General features: G+C 51.2%; 1 protein-coding gene across 11 annotated transcripts in view; it reads right to left on the reverse strand.

Annotated features, from left to right (window-relative positions):
* Positions 1-14,239, reverse strand: part of FAM110A (family with sequence similarity 110 member A) — a 146,234-nt gene that overhangs the window by 11,279 nt on the left and 120,716 nt on the right. For 2 of the 11 annotated variants that reach the window (XR_004808903.2, XR_003145023.3), the window contains exon 1: positions 9,152-9,289. The exons of 1 other annotated variant lie outside the window; for it this stretch is intronic. Coding sequence is in view for 2 of the 10 variants with exons in the window: in XM_049100194.1 (XP_048956151.1) it covers positions 428-447 (20 nt within the window). In the remaining 8 variants the exon portion in view is untranslated. Of the gene's footprint in view, positions 1-427; positions 582-900; positions 2,350-2,764; positions 2,977-9,151; positions 9,399-14,239 lie in introns of those variants that run through there. 8 more of the 11 variants (XM_049100194.1, XM_049100196.1, XM_049100197.1 and 5 more) reach the window with 8 other exon arrangements.

Below are 14,239 nucleotides of genomic sequence, written 5' to 3' on the forward strand. Positions count from 1 at the left end.
TTCTAGCAGGGAGGTGCTGGCGCACCTGATGACCCAGAGAAAGGGCTCCAACCCCACGCCTCACCTGGACTGCCCCCAGGGAACCTGGTACCACCTCCTACTCTTACCCACCCAGGCAGGAAGCTGCCCGTCTAGACATGCCAGGCCCCAGGCATAGCAGTAGAACTGGTGGGGGAGGAGTGTAAAAAATCCCCACCCCCTATCCCAGTGACGTGCAGACAATTATCAACTTCCAGTATGGGACTTCAGTGCCAGGCCCACAGTGATCCATGGATGTCTGTCAGCTAAAATGTCAGCCCTGAGCTATGCTGTTCCAAGAGAAGCTAGAAATGCCCACCACAATCCCAAGACCCTGCTGGAGAGCACCCAGAAGACCCTGGATCTACCGACAGCTAGGACAGGGACTCAATGGCAAGGGGGCCCACACCTGGGTGCACACGTGTCCATATGATCACCTAAGCAGCAGGACCTGGTGCCCCAGGCCTTTTTCCAAGAAAGGGCTGGAGTCACGGTGTCCCCTGCCAACTCTCCCAGAGGTGGGCCAGAAGAAAATTCATAGACCAAGTCCTGAAACTTCTCATCTGTAAAATGAGAGGAGGACTTTATCTCAGTAATTCCCAAGAGGACTTGTCATTCAGACCATCTACACCTGTGTTATCTAATTCAATGGCTACTACTCAACCTTAGCGTTAAACTTAAATTGAATAATAATTTCCGCTTCAGTTCTTCAATCACACTAACTACATTTCAAGTGCTCAACAGCCACTATAGCAGTCTAGTGCAGACAGTGCAGATCAGAGATTTTCATCCATAGCAGAAGGCTATAGTGGACAAGCCGCACATCGTCACCCAGAATGACAGGAGGAGTCTAGATTGGGGTGGGAAGGCAGGGATGCCTACCTGTGTGCTAGACATTTGACACCGTCTCACGAAATCCTCCAACAAGCCTGTGAGAAGGGTCATTATCATCTCATTTTACAGTTGAAGAAACTGAGACTAGAGATGTGACCATCCTAGGTCCCAGAGTCCATAAATAAGACACAAATTCATATGAAGCCTACTTCACTCATCTATTGCCTTTATTTCATTTTACTCTTTGTTCTTCCCATTCCCCTACAACATCAGCTCCATAAGGGCAGGGGGTTTGTCTTCTTCGCTCACTGAATCTGTAGCTTTTCAACACACAATAGTTTCAATAAACTGCTATTGAATTGCAGCAACCATGAGGACAAGGTGCGAAAGGGCAGACCTTGGATAAACCAGAGACACATCCAGTGTATTGCAGGCATACGTGCCCAAGATGGTAGGTATGGAACATGCTAGGAAGCTGGAAATCCAGATGAGCACCAACACACCAGGTTCTTAAATCTTAGCATATCTGACAACGACTTTTAAAACGTGTGTGGACGGAGCAAACACGTCTGCAAGCATATGTGCTCTCCCCACCCCAATCTAGCCCCTAGTCTGAGACCCCTGCAAGGGCAGGCAGCAATGCAAGTTAACAGAACCTTGGGGGCTGTTGGCCTAGAGCCAGAGCTGATGCCCAGGTAGAAGGGATGGAGTGGTGGGAAAGGAAGGCTGCCCCACTCCAGCGACCCCAAGGAGACCTCAGGCAGGAAGGGTCTACCAGGAAAGGCAGCCCTGCCAAGCCCTGTGGAGGTAACTAGACTCTGCCCCACCTCCTCGGGCCACCGCCTACCAAACCAGTCCGACCCGTTGGCGGCGGCAATTCCCTCCCGGGCACCATCCGGGGACACAGAGGGAAGGAGGAGGTCAGGTGGGCAGGGGCAGGGCAGAAGCCCCACGCCCTGGGGCCGACCTGATGGTCGCAGGGGCTCCCCGGGGGCCCGGACACATGCAAGGAGCCACCGCCGGCTTGGGGGCCGCTGGTCAGCTTGCCCACCTGTGCGCCTCCCTCCAGCAGCTGCGCCTCTTAGGCTCTCGGTTCCTTATCTGAGATGCGGTTAAAAATAGACCTGAGCCTCCAGGTCTCTGCGGGGATGAGAGGTAAAACAGGTCGAGGACTTTCCCAGCACCTGGCCAGAAGGCTGCGCTCCAAGAACTGGGCTCCTTGGATTTTTAGGGCGACGCTGACGACCCAACCAACCCCGCAGACCACCCCCTCCGGCAGCGGTCTCCAAGCACGCTCCAGAACCGCCGGTCGGAGCCCGAGCCGCAGACAAAGGAGGCACGTGATGCGGGCTAAGCCTACACTGATCAGAATAAGCTCCATTTCACAGGTGGGCAAAAGGAGGTGTGGCGGCTCCTGCGAGTTAAAACCCCGGGTCGCAGTCCCCGGGTGGGGCTCGTCCTGAGGCCGCCGCTCCCCGCCGACGCCCCCACCCACGTATTTCAAGTGCTACCCACAAAGGCCCCCGGAGCGCCAGCCGTTAGCGCTCCTCTTCGGCCACCCCGGGCTGGCAGCCCCGCCTTGCCCCCTTCCCACCAGCTTCCCCGGAGGCAGCCTTCGGGGTTGGGGGAGCTCAGATCCGCGGCCCGGCTCCTGCCCTGCCCCCTCCGGGCAAGCCTGGGGACTCCCCGCGGCCGAGGCCGCAGCCGCCGGCGCGCTGTGTGGCTCCGTGGCTCGCCGCCCCTCTCTGAGGCCGGGTCCACCTGGCTCGTAAAGTGCGGGCGCTGACGGCACGAAGCGTGCGGTCTCGTCCGGGCCGGAAGGGGAGCCCTGACCCGTCTCCGCCTTCCCGAGGAAGGCGGGGTGCCCGGGGAGCCCCCCAGCCCCGACCCCGCGCCCCGGGCCCGCACATACCTGGCTGCGCGCGCGCCGCTACCGAGCGCTCCCCGGGCCCGGCCCACCTGGAGCTCAGGTAACACGCGTTTGCGCAACTTCCGGCGGCCTGCCTTGGGCAGGTGAACCCGCCGGCCCAGGTTATTACCCGAAAGGGAAGAACGAAAGCCAGGCAGGGGGCAGAACCTGAGCCCAGGAGCGCCGGGGACGCGGGCCCAGCTGCCCCGTCCTACCCAGGAAGCTGTCCCGCGAGCCGGGCCTTCCCCCCCGCCCCCAGCTGCACCGGCCACACGCGCACATCTGGCCACCGGCGCTGCGCGGGCAAGTGCGCCCATCCTGGAGATGGCAAAACTGAGTCCCCCGCTCTCACAGCCGCAATGACGGCATGAATGTCGGCTGTGCCAGGCACGAGAAAGTGCTGTTCCTGCTATTCATTAACCCATTTTAATCTTCCCAACAACCCCTATGAGGTGAACTCTATTATCCGCATCTGACTAATGGCATACTGAGACTGCGACAGGCTGAGCCAATTGCCCAAAGTCACCCTGAGGAGTCCGACCTGGGCACTTTCCCTGTAGATCAACCTCAAGGCCACCCCTTTCTACAGTTGTGTCCCTGGGCAGGTTGCTGGACCCCTCAGGCCCTCCATTCTGCCAAGTGAGGGGAGTCTCACCTTCCAGGTCAGGTCAGGGTCTGAGAGTGCCTGTAAAAGCTCTGTGCCAGCCATAAACATTTACTAATGATGGCAGCAATGGTAATAACTAGAATGTTTGAGTTCCAGGCACCATACTCCTGTAAGTCTCTGGATATTCCCCACCATCACCGCCACCACCCCCAGGGAGAAACTATTTAATCTTTTTTTTACAGATGAGAAGACTGCAACACTGCAGGAATGAATCCTTGGGAGGGACATGATTGTGTCCTCTGCCAACCCAAGCCCTACTGTGTCACTTCAGGTGGCACATTTGATTAGGCCAGTTTCCACTGGGATCCTGAGGCCCAGAGAAGGAAGTGCCCCACTGGCCTCAGTCCTGAGCCCTGGGGAAACCATATCTGCGCCCAGTGGGGGCTGCACCCTGACTGGGGTGGAGGGCTATGAGGGGACAGGAAGTGACTCAGAGAACAACTCTCCTTCCCCTGGGAGTGAGTCAGCTCTGAGGTCTCCTCCAGGCTCTGGAGCCTGGTTTTAGGGGAATGAGAGAGGTCAGCCTAAAGACCATCATCCCCTACAATGTTCTGCTGGGTCCCTGTCTGGCCCTTACTGAGGCAACAATGGGGACAGGGGTTAGACGAAGAGGGCTCAGTTAGGCAACAATAATAGTAAAAGCAAAAGAACACTAACACTTTCATAATAGGGAAGAAATTTTCTAAGTGTTTCTCTGCACCTGGACTATTCTAAGCTCCTTATATATGTTGACTCATTGAATCCTCACACTCACCTTGAGGTACTCCTATTATGTTCATTTTACAGTTGAGAAAACTGAGGCACAGAGAGGTGGGGCCACTTGCCAGAGGTTCTATGGCAGGTAAATGGCAGAACTAGGATATAAACCCAGGAGCAGGTCTAGCGGACTGGAGAGAGGTGGAAGAGACAGAATTTTCAGTGTTGGACTTCAGCCACTCACCAAAAGACTCTACAGCCTCCCTCTCTGGGCCCCAGAGGGAGAAGCCACCTTAGGGAGCATTCCTGGCTGTGGTTTGGAGTCTCAGGTTCCTCAGCTGTAAAATGGGGGCAAGATGGCAATATTTTCCCAACAATCATATCTCATCACTGCTCTGCTTGGCCCACTTGTGGATCCCCATCACCTTAGAATAAAAGCCAAACTCCCCACTTGGTCCTCAGACCTTCCAGATCCAGTCCCTGCCCTCCACTCCTGCCTCATCTCCAGCCTTTTCTGCTCAGCCACACAGCTCCCTGTTGTTCCTGAACACACCAAGCCCTTTCCCGCCTCAGGGCCTTTGTACCATCTGTCCTCTGCTTGGAACCCCTTAGCTCACCTCCTTCAGGTCTCACTTCCTCAGAGAGGCCTCCCTGGCTACCCTGAGGCTCCTGCCAAGTCTCTCACCTGGTTGTTTCCTTCCACACATTATCCCACCTTGTCATTTTAGATATTCACTTATCAATCACTCGTTTCCTATTTCTGTATTTTCATCCTCCAGTGACCAAGCAGACAGGCACACCATTGACTAAGTAGCAAGACTGGAACCCAGGCCACTTCAAAGACCAAGGCCCTTCAGTACCAAGCCTCTTCCCAACCCCCTGTCCCACCCGAGATCTTCCCTCACCTCTCCTCCTCCCCTCCAGCCTCATGTCACCCCCCATTCAAGTTGGGCCCTGGCCACTTCTAGATGAGCCCTATTCTTTCTCCAAAGACATCATGTCCAAACCCTTGCACTTGAGGGTCTGCTCCTACAGTGCCCTTCCCTACACCAGCACCATGGCTCCCTCTGTAGCATGGACTCTGGAACCAGCCTACTTGGGTTCAAAACCCAGTTCCACCAGTGATTAGCTATAGACTTGGGGTAAGACAGTCAACTGTTCCGGGCCTCGGTTTCCCCAACTGTAAAACAGGACTTGTAACAGTGCCTCTTTCCCAGCCTATGCATGACAAATGCCACCAAAATGTGATACTGCAGTGCCCAGCTCCTGGGCGAGGACCATACACCCAGAATGTTGACCCACTTCTCTCAGAGTTTACAAATCGAAGCATGCAGGGCCACTTGAACAGACGTTTCTTCAAAGAAAGTGCACACCTGGCCTACGGGCACATGAAAAGATGCTCAGCATCATGCATCATTAGGGGCATGTAAATCAAAACCACAGTGAGATAACATGTCACATCCATTAAGACGACCAATATCAAAACAAGCAAACAAGCAAAAATGCAAAAAAACAAAAAACAAAACCCCAAAACACAGAAAATATCAAGTGTTGGTGAGGATGTGAAGAAATTGGAACGCTTGTGCACTCTGGGTGGGAATATAAAATGGTGCAGCCACTGTGGAAACAGGATGGCGGTTAGGAAAAAGTTTTAAAAAGAATTACCATAGGATCCAGCAATCCTAGTCCTGCGTGTATACACAATAGAATTGAAACCAAGCACTTGAACAGATATTGTACACCAATGTTCCATTGTAGCATTATTCACAATAGCCCAAAGGTGGAGGCAACCCAAGTGTCAGTGAACAGATGTACAGATGAACATACGATGGAATATTATTTAGCCTTTATAAGGAAGGAAGTTCTGTCACCTGCTTCAACCTGGGTGAAACTTGAAGACATTATACTAAATGACATAAGTCAGACACAGAAGGACAAATACTGGGGGAAAAAGGACAAATATTGTACAATTTCACTTACATGAGGTGCCTAGAATAGTCAAATCCATAGACACAGTAAGTAGAAAGGTGCTTTCCAGGGACTGGGGGAAGAGAAAATGGGGAGCTGGTGTTCAATGGGTACAGAGTTCCCATTTAGGAAGATGAAAAGGTTCTGGAGGTGGATGGTGGTGAGGGTTGCACTTAATGTACTTATTGCCGCTGAACTGTACACTTACAAATGGTTGCAATGCTAAATTTTCTGTTATATACTTTTTACCAAAAAAAGAAAGTGAGTCTGGAGCCAGACCCCCCAGATTCGCATTCTTTCCCTGGATAACCTGGTCCAAGCTCCTAAACCTCTCTTGCATTCAGTTTCCCTTTGTAAGGTGGAAAAAATAGCAGCAGGAACTACCTTACATCATAGAATTGAGGGAATTAAATGAGTGCATGCTTATAAAGCACTTGATGCATAGTAAGTGCTCAGAAGGTGTCAGTGATTGTTTATTCCTCACCGAGGGGGCAAGAGGTGTGGCTTCGACGTTTATAGTTTTCATGACATTCTGCACCCCCCACCCCACCCCTTCCTTCCACCTGCTTCGCTCTTTCCATTCGGCAGAAGCCAGGCCCTGACTTGGGTGGAGACAGGGAGGCCCTCACCTGCCCCAGAGGAGGATCAGGAAGGCTCCAGGCAGCAGGGAGGGGGCCAGCCAATAGGGCAGGCCAGCTCGATTTCAGCCCAGCTGTCCGGGTCAGAGACACCCAGCTGGGCATCCTCCAGGGCCACGCCAGGCTCCGTGCTATTTCTGGAGTCTCCCCAGACACTCATGCCCTGACCTGCTTGCAGTGGGCCTTGCCCAGGGCACACTTGCACACATCTCAGAAAGAGAGAGGTGAGCGGACTGAAGGAGGGCTGTGGGCACAGACGCCTGAAGCACTGATCTTCTATCGGCCAGCGGACAGCTCAGCTCCACCAGCTCAATTATCTGTGCCTCAGTGTGTACCTGAAGTTGCAAAATGAGGACAAACGGGCTTGCAGTGGAGACAGAGACTGCATGCAAAGCCTCAGGGAAGGTCCTGGCTCACAAGGATAGGTGAAGGTGGAGGTTGGGGTAGACTCCGGGGCAAGCCCACTTCCTGTCCTGGACTGCCTTCTTCCCAGACCTGAGTTTGCCATCATGGCTTCTTATCTTAGCCCAGAGAGGTGAAGAAACTTGCCCAAAGTCACACAGCAAGTCAATGACAGATCACAGATGGGGCACTGGTCTTATGATCAAATATATCATCTATAATGATTCATATGTATATAATCTTCAACCAGATGATATATGCCCATGACTCAAAATTCAAAAACTATGAAGAGAATGAAGTAAAAAACAAACTCTTTCCCACCCCTGTCCCCAGCCACCCAGTTCCCCTCCTGCAGGTGCCACTGTAACCAGACAACTGTGTGTCCTTCCAGGGAGATTTTAGGCAGATCAAGCAATAATGAGTATAAATTCTTTCTATTTTTGTACACATATGGCAACATGCTGTGTGTACTGTATTCACCTTGCTCTTTTTACTCAATAATACATGTTGTTTTAATAATGTTAATATAGTATTAATTCTAATATATGTATTAATATACTTAATAATATATGTTGTCCAAAAATATGTGTGGTGGCACATCAGTAACATAAAGAGCTCGTCAGCCCCTGCTGATGACCATTTAGTGTGTGTCCAGACCTGCCCTATTACAAACCAGCCTGCGGCGTCACTGCACCTACATTGCGTTGCCTAGAAGTGAGACAGCTGGGCTGAGGACGTGCTTGTAATCGTGACAGAGACGGTGTACTGTGTTCCATAGAGGCCATGTGAGTTGATCTCTACCAGCAGAACACGCAGCAAATAGTAACAGTTAGCTTTAGGGCACCTGGGTGGCTCAGTCGGTTGAGCTTCCAAGTCTTGGTTTCCATTCAGGTCATGATCTCAGGGTCCTAGGATCCAGCTTCCCCTCCTCCCCCCTTGAACTCCCCTGCAAAAGGAGGATGTTTCTCCTCCCCCTCTGCCTCTGCCCCCTCACCCTCAATCCCCCAACCCACTCCCACACTCCATCTCTCTCTCTCTAAAATAAATAAATCTTTAAGAAAATAATAACTGTTAGCTTTAGTTATCTTGATTAGAGGTTTTGGCACCCCTCAATTTTGCCCTGGAGGCCACCTTAGCCCCTCCTCCTATCACATTCCAGTGGAAGAAGATATCAACTCCCTAATAAGTGAAATACAGAGGACATTAGATGGGCAAATGCCACTGAGAGAAACAAAATAGACAAAGGGGAGGGCAGGGCATGGCATACAAAGTCAATAAATATTTGTTGAAAGAATAAATGAAAGACTTATTTTCTTTCTGAGTTCCCAGAGCATCCCCAGGAGTCAGGGCCTGGTCTACGTATGCTGCTCCAGCCAGAGGTGTCAGCAGCCCCATCCTGAACTCCAAAGTCTCTGCTGACTAGTGGCTTAACGTTCAGTGGCTGCCTTTACCCATTTCCCCCAGCCTGGAGCAGATTCTCAAGAATCTAACAGTGGTTCCAGGGCCAAAGCACCTGCTGCCCACCTAGCACCTAACCAAGACACGTCGGTCCAGTCGGATCCCCCAAAACAGCCCTTTGAGATGGCACTGCGATTCAGTACCCTGTGGGCAGAAGGACCCCAAACGAGCCCTGAATCCAACCTCTGGCGTCCTAGAGAAGGGAAGACAGATGCCCAGAGGGGGCACCCAGGGGGCAATGCAGGAGCGGCGCAGGAGGTAGGTGATCCAGCCTGGGCTCCAGGGCATAGCAGCCTGCAGGCTGAGGAGCTGACCACCAGTTGAGCGTCTGGACCTCTCCAGGCAAATCTGGGTCTACCCAGACTGGAGATTTCGAGGTGGAGCTGAAAGATGTGAACTGGATTCTCAGCCAGGGATGGGACACTTGCCTCCGGGCGCCTCAGCGTTCTCCTCGGTGAAATGAGGGTACCACCTCCTCCCGCACGTACGACGCCGGGAGGACGTATACAGCAGGCGCTCGGCGACCGGACCCCCTCCGACCCAGACCACCCGCCCCCTCACCTGAAGCCGGAGCTCGGCGAGTCCCGGCTCCGCCCGTGCGGGTCTTGGAAGAGGCTGACAGCTCGGACCCGGGCTGGGAATGGCCGCGTCCAAGGCGGCTCGGTGCGCCCCAACCCGGCGTGGGGACCCGCAGGGGCCTCCTCCGAGCGGCTGCGCGTACCCGAGACGGACCGGGGCACCAGGCTGTCCCCAGGCCCCCGCCGGCCCGGAGGTCCCCGGGGCGCAGAGGAAAGGGAAGTGAGCTCGCCGCTCTCCCCCCGCCGCCGGAATGGTTTGCCCCGGACATCCTGATTGGCTCCTCGCTTCCGTTCGAACGCCGCGCCGCCTGGGTTGCCAGGCGACCGCTTAGCTTGGGCCCCGCGAGCGAGCGCCCAGCCTCGCCCCCCAGCCCAGCGCCGCTCTGCCCCGCCGGCCTGCTGCTCCCGCGGCCGCCGCCGCTCTGGAGCCTGGTTCTATCCCTTGGCCAGGCCTTCCTCCCGGTCCCCAACACGATGAGGCGCCCTTTGGGCTCCCCAGCTAGTCTCCAGGTCCGCCTTTGCAGCTCGCTGTGTGAGCCCGGGCCAGCCCCTTTCTCTCTCTGTTCCCCTACGTGCTCAGTGGGAAATTGTGAAATGTGCAAACCCAGCAGTCCTGAACTTTACTAAGGAAATGACCAAAGATATGAGCAAAGATTAATATAGCCCAGCGTTATTTGCCATAGCAAAAGAATGGAAATAACTCCAATGCTCAGCAAAAAAAAAAAAAAAGGATTGGTTATATAAAGCCATCCTGCGGAAGAGCTAAGTTTATCTAGCCTTTTACAAATGCTGGGTCTCTTCACATGACATAGCTCCGGTCAGTGCTCATGGCATAACCCTTTGAGATAGGTACCCTTAATTATCCCCACAGTCCCGATGACTGTAATGCAGTCATTAAAAATGATGTAGTTAAAGATATTTAAAGTATGAGGAAAATGCAAAGAAAGCTTTTTAAAAGTATGTTTCAGGGATCCCTGGGTGGCGCAGCGGTTTAGCGCCTGCGTTTGGCCCAGGGCGCGGTCCTGGAGACCCGGGATCGAATCCCACGTCAGGCTCCCGGTGCATGGAGCCTGCTTCTCCCTCTGCCTATGTCTCTGCCTCTCTCTCTGTGCAACTATAATATAAAAATAAAAGTATGTTTCAAAGCACTATGTACACATAACTACATATTAAGTACATAATTGCAATGTCACATGTATAATCATTTATAATAGCAGTTCATTTCTTTGTTGTGCTTTTGTGGATTTTCCACTTTCCAACACTTAAATATGTCAATGGAAAAAACCACAGGTTTTTAAAAAGGATTCGAATAAATGAACTCTAAGCACCCTTTGAGATGAGGAAATTTCACAGCTGTGAGTCACTGTTTGGGTCTAGGGCATTGTTGAATCTGAAGCCAACCTGTTTTCTAATCCAGATGGAGACTTTCATTCTTTGATTGGATTGTCATTGACTGAGCACTTACTATATACATATTTTGGGCCAGTGGGGGAGGGGGACTAATCACCAGCTATCACTAGCTTACAGTGATTGCTCCTTCTGGCATGGGCACCAAACAAATCAGAATAGATACCGTCATTAACAGGGAGTCCAACTATATGTGATGACCAGCTAAATGTCAACTGTGGCACTAACTATGCCCTCTGCTAGACTGTGCTCAAGGCCTGACACATATTTTCTCACTTGACTTCATTACTATGTGGGGAGAGAGATTCTATTAGTATTCTCATTTTATAAATGAAAAAAACTACGGTTTGTCTGGATCCCGCAGGAGTCCTCTGAACCCTTCTGTTATATTGCCATGTAAACTTTGTACAACACCTGTTGGCAGCAGCAGTGAGGAAGGACAAGGAGAGTCCTGTGATCATAAACAACAGAGAAAACTGAGCAGGGTCAGATTCAGACTATGTACTTCCTGAGGTTTATGCAATTTAGGGAGATTTATTTAAGAAAAAAGCTACAAAATTACTAATTTAGAACTAGGTAGTAAAAAGTGATTGGTTAGAAAGATAAAAGAAACCTCAACAAATGGCAAATTCCACAAATTTTACAAAATGTAGAAAAATAACATTAGTTCTGTGAATTACAAAATTGGCATACCTCCATAATACTTGTCACAAACAAGCTTCTTCTGGCCCAATATATATATTTCATACCTCTTCTCTATTACATACTGGTGGTATGTAATACCATTCATGGTATTACAGTATAGTGGTATACTGGTGGGCACTGTAAAACCATTCATCTATATATACTGAGATATGACCTCTGACCCTGCACTTTCATGTCACAGTGTTGGTTGTGGCAGATGTCACAGAACACCTCAGTGTGCTAGGTAGGGGTATTCCTGGAAGTCATCACCAGTTGGTAATAACTTTTCACAAAAGTGACCGGAAACAATATAATAAGACCACTAAACCCACACTAAATGTCAAGGTCCCCTGAGCCAAATCCCCAAAATGCTCACACTCCCTCCAACAGCATCTGACATGAAGGGAAGTCAGAATGGAAGGAGATGGTGGTTTCACCAGAGTGAGGTTCAAATATCTCACTTTGGCAAGTTTTTCAGAAGCATATGACCCTGCAAACACATTGCTAGGGTGCCTGCCAGGCCTTAGCTTCCCTGTCATTAAAATGAGAATGACAACAATTGTGTTGTGGTTGGATTCTTCTCTGAGATGTAAAACTTTAATCAGGGGTTGGGAGGTATTTAAGATGTTTGGATAAAGGTCCTGCTGACCCTTGCATCTTCAAAACTTGCCTCTGCCCTACATGCCCTGGAGCTTAAAACAAATAGGATAACACAAAAATCCTGAGCTTTATTCCCTTTGGCAAACAGAGGGCAGACAGAGGGCAGAAGGAACTTCCCCTGGACTCCAAGTTAGGCCACATAAAGAGACATTCTTTGGGTACACTCAGATTCTAGAACTCTGGGCATCTTCACTTGCCATCAGCATATGGGCGATGCTCCCTGTCTTCGAGGATTTGTTAAGCCCCTGGTAGCAGCTCACAGTGATTAAAATCATCTGGTCCTTCCCTTCTCCCACCATGTGGGAGTGGGGAGGGAGAGCCTGCAAGAATAGGAGGGTGGACAGGCTGTCATTAGTGTGCCCAGATAAAAGAGAGCTAGATGATCCTTATGGTCTCATCCTGACCCAGGGTGTGAACAACAATAACATCTTGCCCCATCCACAGGCCTGCAGCTGCTTTGGTGCTTCCTCCAGCACCCTGACCTTGGCAGTGTTTCCTCTACTCAACTTGAAAGTGATATGAAATCATCCTCGGATACCAGCTCCCGATCCCTTGTGCCTCCCGTGGCTGTATTTTGTTTTGGCCGGTGGAAACTGGCTCTTTGGAGGCCTCCAGGTGGTTTGAGAGGCAGGCACTGGAGTGAACTGTAGACCAAGGACAGTTCCTTTCTGGTCCCAGGGGAGGCAGCCTCTCAAGCCTTCACGTGAGGCCTAGTAAGAGGTTCTGAGACAGAACTGCCGAGCCAAGCCCCTCCTCAGTTCTTATCCAACAGAAACTGATCCAAGACATGGAAAAAAAAATGATTATTTTGTCTTAAGCCACTGAGTTTTGTGATGATTTGTTATGCCGCAATAGATAATACCTAGAGACTTTCACAAATCCCAATGTCCAGGTTGCAACTACATTGGAACCTCTGGGACAGGGGCTCCGGCAGCAGGTTTCCATGTGCAGCCAAGGTTGAAACCCCCTGGGGGAGCTCCTATCAGCTTCTAGCCCAGGCAGCTCCCACAGACCTCGAGCTGGTCAGGCGGCTCTCCTCTGGGCTCCTGCGCCCACCCCCCCACCTCCCCACCCCACCCCCACCCCCCCACCCCCGCCATACTGGCTCTGGGAGCAAGTGCCCTGGCCCTGCAGTCTGAAGACTTCCTGTCAGGTAAGTAGAGGTGGCGATAGCCCCCTGCTGACCTCCTGGACATCTCCTGGTGTGCCACCTGAGAAAGGGCTTGGGGAGCATAACAATGGGCTCTCCAGGGGGGGCTATTATCACTGAGCTGCTGCTTGGGCTGGGCATTCTTCTGAGCCTTGGCTTTCCATCTGAGCAGTTAGGAAAGGGCAGCTGCCAGTTTGGAAAGAGGACTATGCAAGTTGCACTCACCCCTGCAGACCACCCCACCTTCGCCTCCTCCTGGTTGGTTTCAGGATGTATTTACTCATTCAACAAATATTTTCTGAGTCCCTGGTCTGTGCCAATTATAGGAAGAAAGGTGGGAACACAGAAGTCACATTCTAGTGAGGGAGACAGAACAATAGATGAGTAACTGAACCAACAAGCAAGACATGTTATAAATAAGAGTAAAGCAGAGAAAGGCAATGGGTGTGATAGAAAAGGGACGGCTTTATATATATATACATGGTCAGGAAGGCCTCTCTGAAGTGAGGCCTGAAGCATAAAAAAGAGGCAGGGGTGCCCAGATGGTTCCATCAGTTAAGTGGCCAACTCTTGGTTTCAGTTCAGGTCATGATCTTGGGGTGATGAGATGCATTGGGTTCCTGCTTGGGCATGGAGCCTCCTTAAGATTTTCTCTCTCCCTCTCCCTCTGCTCCTCACCCCATTTAAAAAAGGAGGGTGGAAAAAAAAAAAAAAAAAAGGAGGGTGGGAGGAGAGACAGTCATGTGGAAATCTGAGAAAGGCTGAGAGGGAAAACATGTGCAAAGGTCCTGGGGTAAGAATGAGTTTGGTATATTTGAGCCAAAGGCCAACGGCTGGAACAGAAGGACAGGAAAGGATCAATGTGAAATTTCTCTAGGCCACAGCGAGGCATTTAGAATTTAAAGATAAAAAGCAGCAATTTAAGACCAAGATCAAGAATTCTGGGGTCAGTCAGTCAGGGTTCCAGTCCCGGTTCTACCACCCACCTGCTGCCAGACTTGGGAACATTTCTTAAACTCTGGACTTTCAATCGCTTTATCTTTAATGGAAATAACTGCACCTACATTGTAAGGAGTTACCTTGAGTACCTAGGATGATGCCTGCAAAATGCTTAGCACAGGACCTGACCAAAGTACAGCGCAATAAATGTGCACTATGCTAATTGCAGAT

This window comes from Canis lupus, chromosome 24 (assembly GCF_003254725.2).
Source record: "Canis lupus dingo isolate Sandy chromosome 24, ASM325472v2, whole genome shotgun sequence".
Classification (NCBI taxonomy): domain Eukaryota; kingdom Metazoa; phylum Chordata; class Mammalia; order Carnivora; family Canidae; genus Canis; species Canis lupus.